The following is a 17,528-nucleotide window of genomic DNA, read 5'->3' on the forward strand; positions in this document are numbered from 1 at the left end:
GACTAAGAGGCAGGTTTAACAACCGACTTTGTTTGTTAAGCAGAGGGAAAAAAATCAGTGGAGAAGATTATTCTGGAAATACCTGGAGTTGGGGGGAAAAAAAATAAATGCTAGAATATGGCTCCAAAAATGTGGAAGAAAATGTAGCTAAGAATACATATGAAAGGAAAAAAAAAGAATTCACATTTGATGGTCATATTTTTTAAATAAAAGAAGAACAAAAACTGTCTCCTCAAAATGAAAGAGAGCAGAAATTATATGGGAGCTAGAGGTGGTAAAGGCTTACAAAGTTAACTCCTAGCAGCAGGAAGTCACATTAACTGGAATAAAGTAAAATGATTACACTCCTGAATCCACCTGAGGTTGGAAACCACAAATATTATTTCTCAAGTAGTACTTAGTTTTCAGGGAGCTAGAGACTTTTCAGGCATCAGGGAAACAGCTTGGGAGAATGAATGTAGCAGGAAGTCGTGAGTATGACAGTGCAAGGGAGAATGCAATTTAAATCACCACCAAATTTTATAGTCCAAACTGGGTAACTAAGTAAATCCAGGAAGAGGCTGAACAGGAAAGTAGGAAAACATCCAAATTTAATAAGCCAGAACAAGAGGTTTAATAGGAATGAAGGAGTTGGAGAGCTGGAAGACATGGTTATGGTCTGAGAGTGGAGTTTTGCTGATGCAATGCTTTCAGGGAGTAACATTTTAAATATTGTTAAAGTAAAGGTCATTGGCAACTTGTAGGTTTGGAGACAGTGGCAAGGATATGGGAAAGGTGAATGGAATGACTTGTAAGAAGAAAGAAATTACTCTAGGAAAAACAAAAGATAATAGTCTGAAAGCAGGGAGCCAAACTGATGAACCTAGTCCTAAGAAACAGAGGGTCACCAGCAGGAAAGATAGATCTTTCCTTGTGGTGATGAATGTACAACTATATGATGATACTGTGAACAACTGATTGTACACCATGGATGACTGTATGGCATATGAAAATTGCAGGGGAAAAAAGAATAAACAAAATAGAGGAATACAAATGCTGGAGAAAACATGGAAAGAGGGATATATCTATTCACTGTTGGTGGGGAAGTAGAATGCTGCAGCCCCTCTGGAAGGCAGTGTGGTGGTTCCACAAGATGCTAAGGATGGGATGGCCTTAAGATCCTACAACCTCATTATTGGGTATATACTTCAAAGAACTGAGAGCAGGAACACAAATGGACATTTGCACCCAGTTTTTATGGCGGCAGTATTCATGATATTCAATGGTTGGAGGTGGCCTAAGGGTACTTTGACTGATGAACAGAATGGTGAACTGTGGTGTATACATACAATAAAATATTGAAAGAATACAAAAAGGAATGAAGTTGTGAGGCATGCAGCGAGGTGAATGGATCTTGAGGACAGCATTTTGAGTGAAATAAGCCAGAAACAAAAAGACAAACATTATAACGCCTCACTAATACAGACTAACTATAATACACAAACTCTGAGAATTGAATCTTAGAGCACAGGTTATCAGGGGAATGCTTATTGTAAAGGTCCCTATATTGTAAGCTTTTAACAGGAGTCACATCTATCCCTGAATTGTAATGGCTGTCTCCAAACTCTGAGATGCTGATCCCTTTGTGTATAACCTGATTGGTCTCTAGAACATTGGGTATCTGTGAAACTCAGCACTAGAGTTCGGCAGGTATAAATGTCAGTATCGGAGGCGGGGCAAGATGGAAGACTGGTGAGCTGCATGTTTTAGTTACTCCTCCAGGAAAGCAGGTAGAAAGCCAGGAACTGCGTGGAATGGACACCACAGAGCAATCTGTCTTTGGGCATACTTCATACAACACTCATGAAAATGTCAAACTGCTGAGATCAGCGAAATCTGTAAGTTTTTGCGGCCAGGGGACCCGCGCCCCTCCCTGCCAGGCTCAGTCCCCTGGGAGGAGGGGCTGTCAGCTCCGGGAAGGAGAAGGGAGAACTGCAGTGGCTGCTCTTATCAGAAACTCATATTACTGATCCAGACTCCAACCATAGATAGACAGAGACCAGACACCAGAGAATCTGTGAGCAGCCAGCCCAGCAGAGAGGAGACAGGCATAGAAAAAAAAAAAACAACACGAAAAACTCCAAAATAAAAGCAGAGGATTTTTAGAGTTCTGGTGAACATAGAAAGGGGAAGGGCGGAGCTCAGGCCCTAAGGCGCATATGCAAATCCCGAAGAAAAACCGATCTCTCTGCCCTGTGGACCTGTCCTTAATGGCTCTGGTTGCTTTGTCTCTTAGCATTTCAATAACCCATTAGATCTCTGAGGAGGACCCTTTTTTTTTAATCCTTTTTTCTTTTTCTAAAACAATTACTCTAAAAAGCCCAATACAGAAAGCTTCAAAGACTTGCAATTTGGGCAGGTCAAGTCAAGAGCAGAACTAGGAGAGCGCTGAGACAAAACACAATAATCCAGTGGCTGAGAAAATTCACTAAACACCACAACTTCCCAAGAAAAGGGGGGTGTCCGCTCACAGCCATCATCCTGGTGGACAGGAAACACTCCTGCCCATCACCAGCCCCATAGCCCAGAACTGCCCCAGACAACCCAGTGTGACGGAAGTGCTTCAAATAACAGGCACACACCACAAAACTGGGCATGGACATTAGCCTTCCCTGCAACCTCAGCTGATTGTCCCAGAGTTGGGAAGGTAGAGCACTGTGAATTAACAAAGCCCCATTCAGCCATCATTTCAGCAGACTGGGAGCCTCCCTACACAGCCCAGCAGCCCAGAACTGCCCTGAGGGGACGGCACTCACCTGTGACATAGCACAGTCATCCCTCAACAGAGGACCCGGGGTGCACGGCCTGGAAGAGGGGCCCACTTGCAAGTCTCAGGAGCCATACGCCAATACCAAGGACTTGTGGGTCAGTGGCAGAGACAAACTGTGGCAGGACTGAACTGAAGGATTAGACTATTGCACCAGCTTTAAAACTCTAGGATCACCAGGGAGATTTGATTGTTAGGGCCACCCCCCCTCCCCGACTGCCCAGAAACACGCCCCACATACAGGGCAGGCAACACAAACTACACACGCAAGCTTGGTACACCAATTGGGCCCCACAAGACTCACTCTCCCACTCACCAAAAAGGCTAAGCAGGGGAGAACTGGCTTGTGGAGAACAGGTGGCTCGTGGACGCCACCTGCTGGTTAATTAGAGAAAGTGTACTCCACGAAGCTGTAGATCTGATAAATTAGAGATAAGGACTTCAATAGGTCTACAAACCCTAAAAGAACCCTATCAAGTTCAGCAAATGCCACGAGGCCAAAAACAACAGAAAATTATAAAGCATATGAAAAAACCAGACGATATGGATAACCCAAGCCCAAGCACCCAAATCAAAAGACCAGAAGAGACACACCTAGAGCAGCTACTCAAAGAACTAAAGATGAACAATGAGACCATAGTACGGGATATGAAGGAAATCAAGAAGACTCTAGAAGAGCATAAAGAAGACATTGCAAGACTAAATAAAAAAATGGATGATCTTATGGAAATTAAAGAAACTGTTCACCAAATTAAAAAGATTCTGGACACACACAGTACAAGACTAGAGGAAGTTGAACAACGAATCAGTGACCTGGAAGACGACAGAATGGAAAATGAAAGCATAAAAGAAAGAATGGGGAAAAAAATTGAAAAAATCGAAATGGACCTCAGGGATATGATAGATAATATGAAACATCCAAATATAAGACTCATTGGTGTCCCAGAAGGGGAAGAAAAGGGTAAAGGTCTAGGAAGAGTATTCAAAGAAATTGTTGGGGAAAACTTCCCAAATCTTCTAAACAACATAAATACACAAATCATAAATGCTCAGCGAACTCCAAATAGAATAAATCCAAATAAACCCACTCCAAGACATATACTGATCACACTGTCAAACACAGAAGAGAAGGAGCAAGTTCTGAAAGCAGCAAGAGAAAAGCAATTCACCACATACAAAGGAAACAGCATAAGACTAAGTAGTGACTACTCAGCAGCCACCATGGAGGCAAGAAGCCAGTGGCACGATATATTTAAAATTCTGAGTGAGAAAAATTTCCAGCCAAGAATACTTTATCCAGCAAAGCTCTCCTTCAAATTTGAGGGAGAGCTTAAATTTTTCACAGACAAACAAATGCTGAGAGAATTTGCTAACAAGAGACCTGCCCTACTGGAGATACTAAAGGGAGCCCTACAGACAGAGAAACAAAGACAGGACAGAGAGACTTGGAGAAAGGTTCAGTACTAAAGAGATTCGGTATGGGTACAATAAAGGATATTAATAGAGAGAGGGGAAAAATATGGCAAACATAAACCAAAGGATAAGATGGCTGATTCAAGAAATGCCTTCACGGTTATAATGTTGAATGTAAATGGAATAAACTCCCCAATTAAAAGATATACATTCGCAGAATGGATCAAAAAAAATGAACCATCAATATGTTGCATACAAGAGACTCATCTTAGACATAGGGACACAAAGAAACTGAAAGTGAAAGGATGGAAAAAAATATTTCATGCAAGCTACAGCCAAAAGAAAGCAGGTGTAGCAATATTAATCTCAGATAAAATAGACTTCAAATGCAGGGATGTTTTGAGAGACAAAGAAGGCCACTACATACTAATAAAAGGGGCAATTCAGCAAGAAGAAATAACAATCGTAAATGTCTATGCACCCAATCAAGGTGCCACAAAATACATGAGAGAAACACTGGCAAAACTAAAGGAAACAATTGATGTTTCCACAATAATTGTGGGAGACTTCAACACATCACTCTCTCCTATAGATAGATCAACCAGACAGAAGACCAATAAGGAAATTGAAAACCTAAACAATCTGATAAATGAATTAGATTTAACAGACATATACAGGACATTACATCCCAAATCACCAGGATACACATACTTTTCTAGTGCTCACGGAACTTTCTCCAGAATAGATCATATGCTGGGACATAAAACAAGCCTCAATAAATTTAAAAAGATTTAAATTATTCAAAGCACATTCTCTGACCACAATGGAATACAATTAGAAGTCAATAACCATCAGAGACTTAGAAAATTCACAAATACCTGGAGGTTAAACAACACACTCCTAAACAATCAGTGGGTTAAAGAAGAAATAGCAAGAGAAATTGCTAAATATATAGAGACGAACGAAAATGAGAACAAAACATACCAAAACCTATGGGATGCAGCAAAAGCAGTGCTAAGGGGGAAATTTATAGCACTAAACGCATATATTAAAAAGGAAGAAAGAGCCAAAATCAAAGAACTAATGGATCAACTGAAGAAGCTAGAAAATGAACAGCAAACCAATCCTAAACCAAGTACAAGAAAAGAAATAACAAGGATTAAAGCAGAAATAAATGACACAGAGAACAAAAAAACAATAGAGAGGATAAATATCACCAAAAGTTGGTTCTTTGAGAAGATCAACAAGATTAACAAGCCCCTAGCTAGACTGACAAAATCAAAAAGAGAGAAGACCCATATGAACAAAATAATGAATGAAAAAGGTGACATAACTGCAGATCCTGAAGAAATTAAAAAAATTATAAGAAGATATTATGAACAACTGTATGGCAATAAACTGGACAATGTAGAAGAAATAGACAATTTCCTGGAAACATATGAACAACCTAGACTGACCAGAGAAGAAATAGAAGAACTCAACCAACCCATCACAAGCAAAGAGATCCAATCAGTCATCAAAAATCTTCCCACAAATAAATGCCCAGGGCCAGATGGCTTCACAGGGGAATTCTACCAAACTTTCCAGAAAGAACTGACACCAATCTTACTCAAACTCCTTCAAAACATTGAAGAAAATGGAACACTACCTAACTCATTTTATGAAGCTAACATCAATCTAATACCAAAACCAGGCAAAGATGCTACAAAAAAGGAAACTACCGGCCAATCTCCTAATGAATATAGATGCAAAAATCCTCAACAAAATACTTGCAATTCGAATCCAAAGACACATTAAAAAAATCATACACCATGACCAAGTGGGGTTCATTCCAGGCATGCAAGGATGGTTCAACATAAGAAAAACAATCAATGTATTACAACACATTAAAAACTCGAAAGGGAAAAAATCAATTGATCATCTCAATAGATGCTGAAAAAGCATTTGACAAAATCCAACATCCCTTTTTGATAAAAACACTTCAAAAGGTAGGAATTGAAGGAAACTTCCTCAACATGATAAAGAGCATATATGAAACACCCACAGCCAGCATAGTACTCAATGGTGAGAGACTGAAAGCCTTCCCTCTAAGATGAGGAACAAGACAAGGATGCCCGCTGTCACCACTGTTATTCAACATTGTGCTGGAAGTGCTAGCCAGGGCAATCCGGCAAGACAAAGAAATAAAAGGCATCCAAATTGGAAAAGAAGAAGTAAAACTGTCATTGGTTGCAGACGATATGATCTTATATCTAGAAAACCCTGAGAAATCGACGATACAGCTACTAGAGCTAATAAACAAATTTAGCAAAGTAGCGGGATACAAGATTACTGCACATAAGTCAGTAATGTTTCTATATGCTAGAAATGAACAAACTGAAGAGACACTCAAGAAAAAGATACCATTTTCAATAGCAACTAAAAAAATCAAGTACCTAGGAATCAACTTAACCAAAGATGTAAAAGACCTATACAAAGAAAACTACCTAACTCTACTAAAAGAAATAGAAGGGGACCTTAAAAGATGGAAAAATATTCCATGTTCATGGATAGGAAGGCTAAATGTCATTAAGATGTCAATTCTACCCAAACTCATCTACAGATTCAATGCAATCCCAATCAAAATTCCAACAACCTACTTTGCAGACTTGGAAAAGCTAGTTATCAAATTTATTTGGAAAGGGAAGATGCCTCGAATTGCTAAAGACACTCTAAAAAAGAAAAATGAAGTGGGAGGACTTACACTCCCTGACTTTGAAGCTTATTATAAAGCCACAGCTGCCAAAACAGCATGGTACTGGCACAAAGATAGACATATAGATCAATGGAATCGAATTGAGAATTCAGAGATAGACCCTCAGATCTATGGCCGACTGATCTTTGATAAGGACCCCAAAGTCACTGAACTGAGCCATAATGGTCTTTTCAACAAATGGGGCTGGGAGAGTTGGATATCCATATCCAAAAGAATGAAAGAGGACCCCTACCTCACCCCCTACACAAAAATTAACTCAAAATGGACCAAAGATCTTAATATAAAAGAAAGTACCATAAAACTCCTAGAAGATAATGTAGGAAAACATCTTCAAGACCTTGTATTAGGCGGCCACTTCCTAGACTTTACACCAAAAGCACAAGCAACAAAAGAGAAAATAGATAAATGGGAACTCCTCAAGCTTAGAAGTTTCTGCACCTCAAAGGAATTTCTCAAAAAGGTAAAGAGGCAGCCAACTCAATGGGAAAAAATTTTTGGAAACCATGTATCTGACAAAAGACTGATATCTTGCATATACAAAGAAATCCTACAACTCAATGACAATAGTACAGACAGCCCAATTATAAAATGGGCAAAAGATATGAAAAGACAGTTCTCTGAAGAGGAAATACAAATGGCCAAGAAACACATGAAAAAATGTTCAGCTTCACTAGCTATTAGAGAGATGCAAATTAAAACCACAATGAGATACCATCTAACACCGGTTAGAATGGCTGCCATTAAACAAACAGGAAACTACAAATGCTGGAGGGGATGTGGAGAAATTGGAACTCTTATTCACTGTTGGTGGGACTGTATAATGGTTCAGCCACTCTGGAAGTCAGTCTGGCAGTTCCTTAGAAAACTAGATATAGAGCTACCATTCGATCCGACGATTGCACTTCTCGGTATATACCCGGAAGGTCGGAAAGCAGTGACACGAACAGATATCTGCACGCCAATGTTCATAGCAGCATTATTCACAATTGCCAAGAGATGGAAACAACCCAAATGTCCTTCAACAGATGAGTGGATAAATAAAATGTGGTATATACACACGATGGAATACTACGCGGCAGTAAGAAGGAACGATCTCTTGAAACATATGACAACATGGATGAACCTTGAAGACATAATGCTGAGTGAAATAAGCCAGGCACAAAAAGAGAAATATTATATGCTACCACTAATGTGAACTTTCAAAAATGTAAAACAAATGGTTTATAATGTAGAATGTAGGGGAACTAGCAGTAGAGAGCAATTAAGGAAGGGGGAACAATAATCCAAGAAGAACAGATAAGCTTTTTAACGTTCTGGGGATGCCCAGAAATGACTATGGTCTGTTAATTTCTGATGGATATAGTAGGAACAAGTTCACAGAAAGGTTGCTATATTATGTAACTTTCTTGGGGTAAAGTAGGAACATGTTGGAAGTTAAGCAGTTATCTTAGGTTAGTTGTCTTTTTCTTACTCCCTTGTTATGGTCTCTTTGAAATGTTCTTTTATTGTATGTTTGTTTTCTTTTTAACTTTTTTTTTCACACAGTTGATTTAAAAAAGAAGGGAGAGTTAAAAAAAAAAAAAAGAAAGAAAGAAAAACAAGGAAAAAAAAATGATGTAGTGCCCCCTTGAGGAGCCTGTGGAGAATGCAGGGGTATTCGCCTACCCCACCTCCATGGTTGCTAACATGACCACAGACATAGGGGACTGGTGGTTTGATGGGTTGAGCCCTCTACCATAAGTTTTACCCTTGGGAAGACGGTTGCTGCAAAGGAGAGGCTAGGCCTCCCTATATTTGTGCCTAAGAGTCTCCTCCTGAATGCCTCTTTGTTGCTCAGATGTGGCCCTCTCTCTCTGGCTAAGCCAACTTGAAAGGTGAAATCACTGCCCTCCCCGCTACGTGGGATCAGACACCCAGGGGAGTGAATCTCCCTGGCAACGTGGAATATGACTCCCGGGGAGGAATGTAGACCCGGCATCGTGGGACGGAGAACATCTTCTTGACCAAAAGGGGGATGTGAAGGAAATGAAATAAGCTTCAGTGGCAGAGAGATTCCAAAACGAGCCGAGAGGTCACTCTGGTGGGCACTCTTACGCACACTTTAGACAACCCTTTTTAGGTTCTAAAGAATTGGGGTAGCTGGTGGTGGATACCTGAAACTATCAAACTATAACCCAGAACCCATGAATCTCGAAGACAGATGTATAAAAATGTAGCTTATGAGGGGTGACAATGGGATTGGGAAAGCCATAAGGACCACACTCCACTTTGTCTAGTTTATGGATGGATGAGTAGAAAAATAGGGGAAGGAAACAAACAGACAAAGGTACCCAGTGTTCTTTTTTACTTCAATTGCTCTTTTTCACCCTAATTATTATTCTTGTTATTTTTGTGTGTGTGCTAATGAAGGTGTCAGGGATTGATTTAGGTGATGAATGTACAACTATGTAATGGTACTGTAAACAATTGAAAGTACGATTTGTTTTGTATGACTGCGTGGTATGTGAATATATCTCAATAAAATGATTAAAAAAAAAAAAAATGTCAGTATCGCCCCATACAGCAACTGTTAAAAAAAGCTGAAAAAGAGTTTAGACTTCAACTAGAGATATGAATGAAGCAGAGCTCGGTAGGACTAAGGCAAATCAGACTAAAGGGTAAAGGTTGCAATTGACTGTTGTAAAACTTCTACTTTTGTGTGAAACCAAAGGAAGAGATGTTTATTTGGTACAAAATCTATATTTTCTGCAGCACACTAAATAATTTAACTTGCATAGTCAGTTTATTCAAACACCATTAAATACATGGAATTTTGAATAGGGAGTGAAATCTGATTGGTTTGTACAGGTTAGTGTGAAACCCTGATATATCTCAAAGTAATCTGGGCAGAGAATAAAAATGCATTTGCAAAGCCCCACTAAGGGACTGGGGAAAAATGTAGAAATATTAATCTTCCCCACCTGGGGAATTACTGATATTCTCACAAGCATTGAGGACTAACAATTTAGTAGGCTGAGCCCTCGATCTTGGGGCTTGCACTTACGAAACTTGTTACTGCAAAGGACAGGCTAAGCCTACTTATAATTGTGCCTAAGAGTCTCCCCCAGAGAACCTCTTTTTGTTACTCAGTTGTGGACTCTATCTCTCTAAGCCCACTCAGCAGGTAAACTCATTGCTCTCCCCCCTATTTCGGACATGACTCCCACAGGTGTAAATCTCCCTGGCAATGTGAGACATGACTCCCAGGGATGAGCCTGGAGCCAGTATTGTGGGATTAAGAAAATCTTCTTGACCAAAGGGGATAAGAGAAATGAAACAAAATAAAATTTTCTGAGAGATTTCAAATGGAGTTGAGAGATCATTCTAGAGGTTATTTTTATGTTATATACATAACCCTTTTTAGTTTTTAGTGAATTGGAATAGCTAGAAGGAAATACCTGAAACTGCTGAACTACAACCCAGTAGCCTTGATTCTTGAAGATGATTGTATAACTATGAGCTTAGATGGTGTGACTGTGTAATTGTGAAAACCTTGTGGCTGACACTCCCTTTACCAAGTGTATAGACAGATGAGTAGAAAAATGGGAACAAAAATTAAATGAATAATAGGGGGGATGGGATGTTTCGGAAGTTCTTTAACTGTATTTTTATGTTTTTTTTTTTTTTTGGAGTAATGAAATGTTCAAAAATTGCTTTTGGTGATGAATGCACAACTATATGATGGTACTGTGAACTGATTGTACATCGTGGATGACTGTAGGGTATGTGAATATATCTCAATAAAACTGAATTGGAAAAAAAAAAAAAGAAAGTTTCAGAGAATAGAAAGCAAAGAATAGCGGATTTGTGGCCCTGCTCCAATCAAGATGGTGGAGTGAGATGCTTCAGGGTTCAGTCCCCAAAATGAAAAACTGGCAGAAACATCTTCCTCAAAGCTTTAGAAAACAATTAAAGGACTGCAGTAACAGTGCAAGGGCTGAATCAAGAAAAAGGCTAATTAAAAGAGGTAGGATCACCTGGTGCCCAGCATGGCCCCTCACACACCCTCACTAGCTCAGGGCAGAGCCATTCCCCATTCCCAGTGCAGATTCCTGGTCCTGGTTCTAAAGGGAGCAGAGAGACACACGTACAAATACTAGGAGTATGTATACATGGCCCAATCTGTCTGGTGGTGGCCTGCGGGATTCACCATCCCAAATCTTGCCCGTATACAAAAGGCAGCTCAGAGAACTCTGCTACAGAATGCTGTGAAAGAGCAGTTAAGTGACTGCCTGGTATATGGGATTGCTGGCTATAGGACATACAGTGCACAATGCCTGGGACTGTGAGGAAATTGCTTCCTGGGAAAGACAGGACATTCATATTCATGTAAATGGGGGAATTCCTATAGACCACACATGTACACCCAAGACAAGAGGCATGCATAGAAAGGATCAAGGTAGCCCCTTCACTTCGGCCTTGAGCTATTCTCTAAACTCACTATATAGATAAACCCTGAAGGATAGCAACTGCATGTTAATCTGCACAGATTGGGAAAGGTATTTCCCTCAGTTCTTTTTTGTTGCTATTATTAGCTCCTGGCATTCAAGAAGGCACTATCATTAATACTAGCTGGATGCAAGATCAAGGAACAGATTCCAGCAATAACACATTAAAATATCAAAATGTCAAAAATATCAAAATAATTACAAAACAAAAGAGAAGATTAAAGCATTAGAAAACATCAATGAGGAGAATCAGACTTAGAACACACCACACAAAGATTTTTTTTTAATGGTTCCTAAAGGGTTTCAACAGCAGACTGGAGCTGGCAGAACAAAGAATTAGTGTATTCGAAGATGAGACAATTGAAATCATTCAGTCTGAGAAGCAGAAAGAAGAAAAGAGGAAGAAAAGTGAAGAGAGTCTGAGGAAGCTGAGGGACACCATCAAGTTTAACAATATATTCACTGCGGGAATCTCAGAGAAGAAGTAAAGAGTAGGGCAAAGAAAATATTCAAAGAAATAATGACTGAAAATTTCCCAAATTTTACAAAAGACATGAATATACACATCCAAGATGCTTAGCGAACAGGATAAACCCAACAATACACACTTCCACACATTATAATTAAACTGTCTAACACCACAACTAAAGAGAGATTTCTGAAAGCTGCCAGAGAGAAGCAACAAGTCACATACAAGGGAGCCTCAATAAGAGTGAGTAGTACTTATGTGTCATCAGAAACCATGGAGGCAAGTTGGCAATGGGATGACATATTTAGAGAGCTGAAAAGCAATAATAATAAAAAAAAAGCTAACCAAGAATAACTCAATATCCAGCAAAACCATCTTTCAATAATAAAGGAGAGATTCATTCCTAAAAAACAAAGGCTGAGGGAGTACATCACCACCAGACTGGTCCTATGAGAGATGCTAAAGAGAGTTCTGCAGGTCGAAAGGAAAGGACATAGACTGAAGCTGCATGATGAAATAGTTCTCTGGTAAGAAGACAAGAGAAATATAAATGCCAGTACTACTGTATTTTTGTTTTTTTAACTCCACTTTTTACTTCCTACAGGATCTAAAAGGTGAATGTCTTAAAGGTAATGATAAATCAGTGGTTTGGAGCTCATAATGTATAAACACGTAATTTGTGACCAGAACAAAACAAAAGTGGGGGGATAGAAGGGTATAAAAACAACATTTGTATGAACTATTGAAGTTAAGCTGCTACCAAAGCTAAAGAGATTGTTATAGATTTAGGATGCTAAGTATAAACCCCATGGTAAATACAAGGAAAATATTAGAGAATATGCAAGCTCACAGAGGCAGAAATTAAGAGGACAGGATGCAAGTGGAATGGGGAGTCAATGCATAAATGGGTGTAGGGTTTCTGTTTGTGGAGATGGGAAAGTTTTAATAATGGAAGGTGGTGAGGGTACAGCAATATTGTGAATGTGATTAATCCCACTGTGGTATATGCTTGGGAATGACTGAAATGGAAAAGTTTATGTTACACTCGCCCCCCCCCACCTCGCCCCCAAAAAGACTAAAGAGACCGTAAGAATTAAAGGCAATACAGGATGATCCTGGATGGAATCTAGTGAGAGAGGAGAAAAGACTCAAAGAAACATTATTGGGACATGAAAAAATTCAAATACAGACTGTAAACTTTATATTAATGTTAAATATCTTGAACTTGATAACTGCACTTAGGGTGATTACTTTAAATGAATATCCTTGCTTTTAGAAAATGTACATGACAGTATTAAGTTTTCAAGGAGCATGATGCATACATACAACTACACTCAAATGTTCAGAAATGGATTGACAGATTGAAGTACAGACAGACAGAATGATTGGCAAAATGTTAAAATGATGGCTCTGGGTAAATGGGGGGATAAGAACATGTAGGATTCTCTGCATAGTGTTTGCATTATTTTTGTAATGGTCCTATAATTTTGAAAATATTTCAAAATAAGAACTCAAATTTTTTTTTTAAAAAAAAAAGGAAGGAAGGAATAAGGACATTATAAGTTACATAATTTAGCAGTCACAAAAATTGAAAATAAATTCCAATTGCCTCCCAATTCAGAGCTACTTCTAATAAATTATACTGCTTTACATTTAAGAACATTTAAAAGTATGTGCTCATCATGAAAAAGAAAGCTATAAAAGTACATCAACATCTGGATATGGAGCGAAGGAAACACAAAGGTGGAAATCAAAGACAAAAGAGATGTTTTTAGAAAACATCTCAACAGAAAGAGTAGCTCTTCCTATTTCCCTAAATAAGCTCCTCTTCAGTGGTTCAATTCTTTTTCTAAATCGCAAAAAAGATCAATTTAGATTTTGATTTTGGCCAATCCCAAATGTCATGACTCACCAGTATTATACATACTAATTTCATGTAAGCAGAATCGAGAGAAGGATTATGGACTTTTTGAAATCTTGCAAATTCTGTAATTTTAACAAATCCATTTTTGTTACAATTGTATTCATGAATGGGAAAGTTAAATAACAATAAACAAGGTAGTGAACATCACAGCGGATTAACTGCTTCCAACCAGATGATGCATGGTCAGAAGTTTGTTAATTAGTAGGAAGGTAGGTAGGATTAAGGCTAGTTGGGTGGTCAAGAGTACAAAAAAATGGGAGAAACAGGAAAACCTACAAATAAGAGTAAAAGGAAAAAAACTGGAAAATATAATTAAATAATGACCCCCCCCCCAAATTAGGCAGAGATTTAAAACTTCAGTTCCTACTAAGTATTTATACATACCCCTCCTCCCCATGATACTAAATCAATCTTTTCTTCTTTTAATTTATTTCTTAAACTATCATACAGTAAAACGACTTTTTTTTTCCTTTCTGTGAACAGTTACAGTTCTATGAATTTTAACATGTGCCGGTTTATGTTATCGCTGTCACCACTATCAGGAAATAAAATAGTTCAATCATCCAAAAAAAAAACTCCTTTGTGTTTTCCCTTTATACTCCTGGCAATCACCTATCTGTTCTACAAGTCAATTTTTAGTGTAGTTTAACTTTCTACCAATCCTTATTAAATAAGTTTTTACTTTTTAAAATAGGATTAAGACAGCTTAGAGCATTTTACAGTTTTACAAGTTCTACTTAAGCATTTAAAAGAAAAGTATCAAAGAGAAAGTATGTGAAATTACTTGAATTAACCAATTCAAGTGTGTCTAAACTAGTTATCTTGCTAAACATATTTTAATAAATAGTTAAGATGCATTGTTATTTCATAATATACTTCCCACAAAGAATCAATGTCAAAAGGCATTTTAAAAAATGGTAGGCTCAGGTATTTCATGCAATGGAATACTTCCTACAATAAAAAGGAATAAATTGCTGATTAACTTAACAACATGGATGAATCTCAAAAACATGCTAAGTGAAAGAAGTCAGACACAAAAAAGTATATACGGGGTGATTCCATTTATATAAAGTTCTACAACTGGGGAAATCAATATACAGTGATAGAAATCAGATCAGTGGTTATATTGGTTTGGGGATTCAGGGTGGGAAACTGACTACAAAAGAACATGAGGTAACTTTCTGGGGTGTGAAAACTGTTCTCTACCTTGACTGGGGTAATGGTCACACAGGTGTATACATTTGTCAAAATCTATTACATTGTTCACTCAAATGTGTGCATTTTATTCTATGTAAATTATACCTCAATAAAGTTGATTTATAGAAAGTTATGGCATCAGAAGTTGTTAAAAAATTTCTTTTAGTCTAAATTAATGCAGATTTACTGTATTAAAATTAACAGATTCAAGAATTAAGTGATGATAATATTCATTAAATATTTACATAGAGCACCAAGAATATGGTACAAAAACTGTGAAACAGATAAGCAATGTACTTAAAAGATCCTTTGATAGCAAACGTCATCTAGTTCTCTTCATAAACTAAAGAGTAGTTTTCATATTTTACTACTTACATTTGTGTTTATAAATTTAGAGCAAAAGCTAAATGTTCAGTGCCAAGGTCTTCTTAATGTTTATAAAAAGTATCATGAGTTACCCACATGATAATCTTTTAAAGAGTGCAGCCATCTGGTCTGGTTTGTCAAAGCTGGTCCTCATTTGTGTTAGCACATCAACATTCTCCACCACAAGTTTCTAAATAAAAAAAGAAAGATCGTAGATCAGGCACAGACCTCTATATATTAATGACATAACAACATGCTTGGAAATTACAATTCGGCAAGCAGGAAACAAAGTTCATGAAACCCAGATGCTCTATGCTATATGCTATATATTTCTGTTATTGTTTTAATGAAGGAACCTTAAAATTATTCACATAAGATTAGTGGTTTTTTTTTGTGTGTGTGTGTGCAGATAAAAAAAGGAAGGAATTTGGGAAAAAGCAATAAAGATAACAGTCAGATAAAGGATTATCTTATGCTTAGACAGACTAGAATCAATAATAAAAAGGAGACACTCAACTGGATATAGAGGGCAACGTATTCTAACCAAAACAAACAAAAAAAAACAAAAACAAAATTAAAAAGAACCTATTAAAGTTAAAGCTGACCAAAGCTGGACCAGATTTCGTCCTTAGAAAATGTGTTTATCGTTGGATATATATATCAAAGGGAGAATAACTTGTTGGGGGTATGGTACCATTTGATGGGGATTATATTAAAGTAACGTTTCACAGACCAAATCATAAAATGTTAAGTATAGAAAGGATAGCAAGATGGTGGATTAGGAGAGACATGGCAAAATACTTCTCCATGAAAAACACTAGATAAAAGAAAAGTGCTCCAGAATACCAGTTCCAGCATTGCACCAGCTGGACAAGGTCCGCTAAATCCACTTTAGCACTTGGTGAAACCGAGAGTCTGCGTTCGGAAACGAGTGAGTGAGGCTGCTGGGGAAACAGCAACCACACTGCGGTCGGGAGAAACCAGGGGTTGGCGTTTGGAGATGATTAGTTTAAAAACCCCAAAAGCAGCTGTGGATGCGGGAGCAAGAGTAGTGCAGTTGAGGAGTATGGTGGGGAGTGCCTTCCATGCCCCAGGCACCCGCCTCAGTATCTGGCATGGACAATAGCCTTTTGCATACCCGCAGTTAACTGTCCTGGAGCTAGGAAGACAGAGGTCCAAGGAAAGGGGAAATTACCATGCCCCATACAGCCATCTTCTCAGCAGGCTTCGAATGCCCCTGTGCAGCACCACAGCTGAGAGCTTCCCTAGGGGATTTTGCTCGACTGTGATGTTGTGCAGTGTTTCCTCCACCGCAGACGGCATGGCTTGGAGGCAGGGTCCCGCACAGAAGTCCCAAGGGCTCTACACCAATCCCAGGGACTTGTGGGCCCATGGCAGAGTGAGACTGTGGGGAGTCTGAGCCAAAGTGTTGGACTCGTGCAACAGTTCGAAGTCTCCAGGAATGGCTGCGAGATTTGAGTCTCAAAGCCACCTTGTCTCCCTAACTGCATAGGGCACACCCCACAACTTCAGGGCTGGCTGCATAAACTACACATGGAAATTTGGTGTACTGACTGGATCCCCAAAAGATTTGGACCCCCACTTGCCACACAGATGAAGTTGGGGAGAACTGACTTGAGGATAATAGGTGGCTCGGGGGTGCCATCTTCTGGTAAGTCAGGGAAAGTGCACTCCACCAAGCTGTAGCTCTGCAAATTATAGATAATTGTCCAAATAAGCCGGCATATCCTAAAAGAACCCTATCAAGATAAGGAAATGACATGAGGCCAAAAACAACAGAAAATTTTAAAGCATATGAAGAAACCAGAAGGTCCCCATAACCAAAACTCAAAACACCTAAATCAAAAAATCAGAGGAGACACAGTATTTGGAGCAATTAATCAAAGAAGTAATCACAAACAACAACATCATGGCACAGGATTTTATAAAGGACATGAAGAAGACCCTAGAAGAGCATAAAGAAGAATTTGCAAGAGTAAATAAAAAGAATAGACGATCTTATGGAAATAAAAGAAATTTGATAATTAAAATGATTCTGGATACACACAGTACTAGATTAAAGGAAGCCGATGAAACAATAAGCAAACTAG

At 38.5% G+C, this 17,528-nt stretch overlaps 1 protein-coding gene across 4 annotated transcripts in view; it reads right to left on the reverse strand.

The window, feature by feature from the left end:
* The window catches only part of NCKAP1 (NCK associated protein 1), a 151,550-nt gene that overhangs the window by 16,010 nt on the left and 118,012 nt on the right, over positions 1 to 17,528 (reverse strand). For all 4 annotated transcript variants that reach the window (XM_037848917.1, XM_037848919.1, XM_037848920.1 and 1 more), the window contains one exon: positions 15,514 to 15,607. In XM_037848917.1, the coding sequence (XP_037704845.1) occupies positions 15,514 to 15,607 (94 nt within the window). The remainder of the gene's footprint in view (positions 1 to 15,513; positions 15,608 to 17,528) is intronic.

The sequence above is a fragment of the Choloepus didactylus genome, chromosome 9 (genome assembly GCF_015220235.1).
Source record: "Choloepus didactylus isolate mChoDid1 chromosome 9, mChoDid1.pri, whole genome shotgun sequence".
Classification (NCBI taxonomy): Eukaryota; Metazoa; Chordata; class Mammalia; order Pilosa; family Megalonychidae; genus Choloepus; species Choloepus didactylus.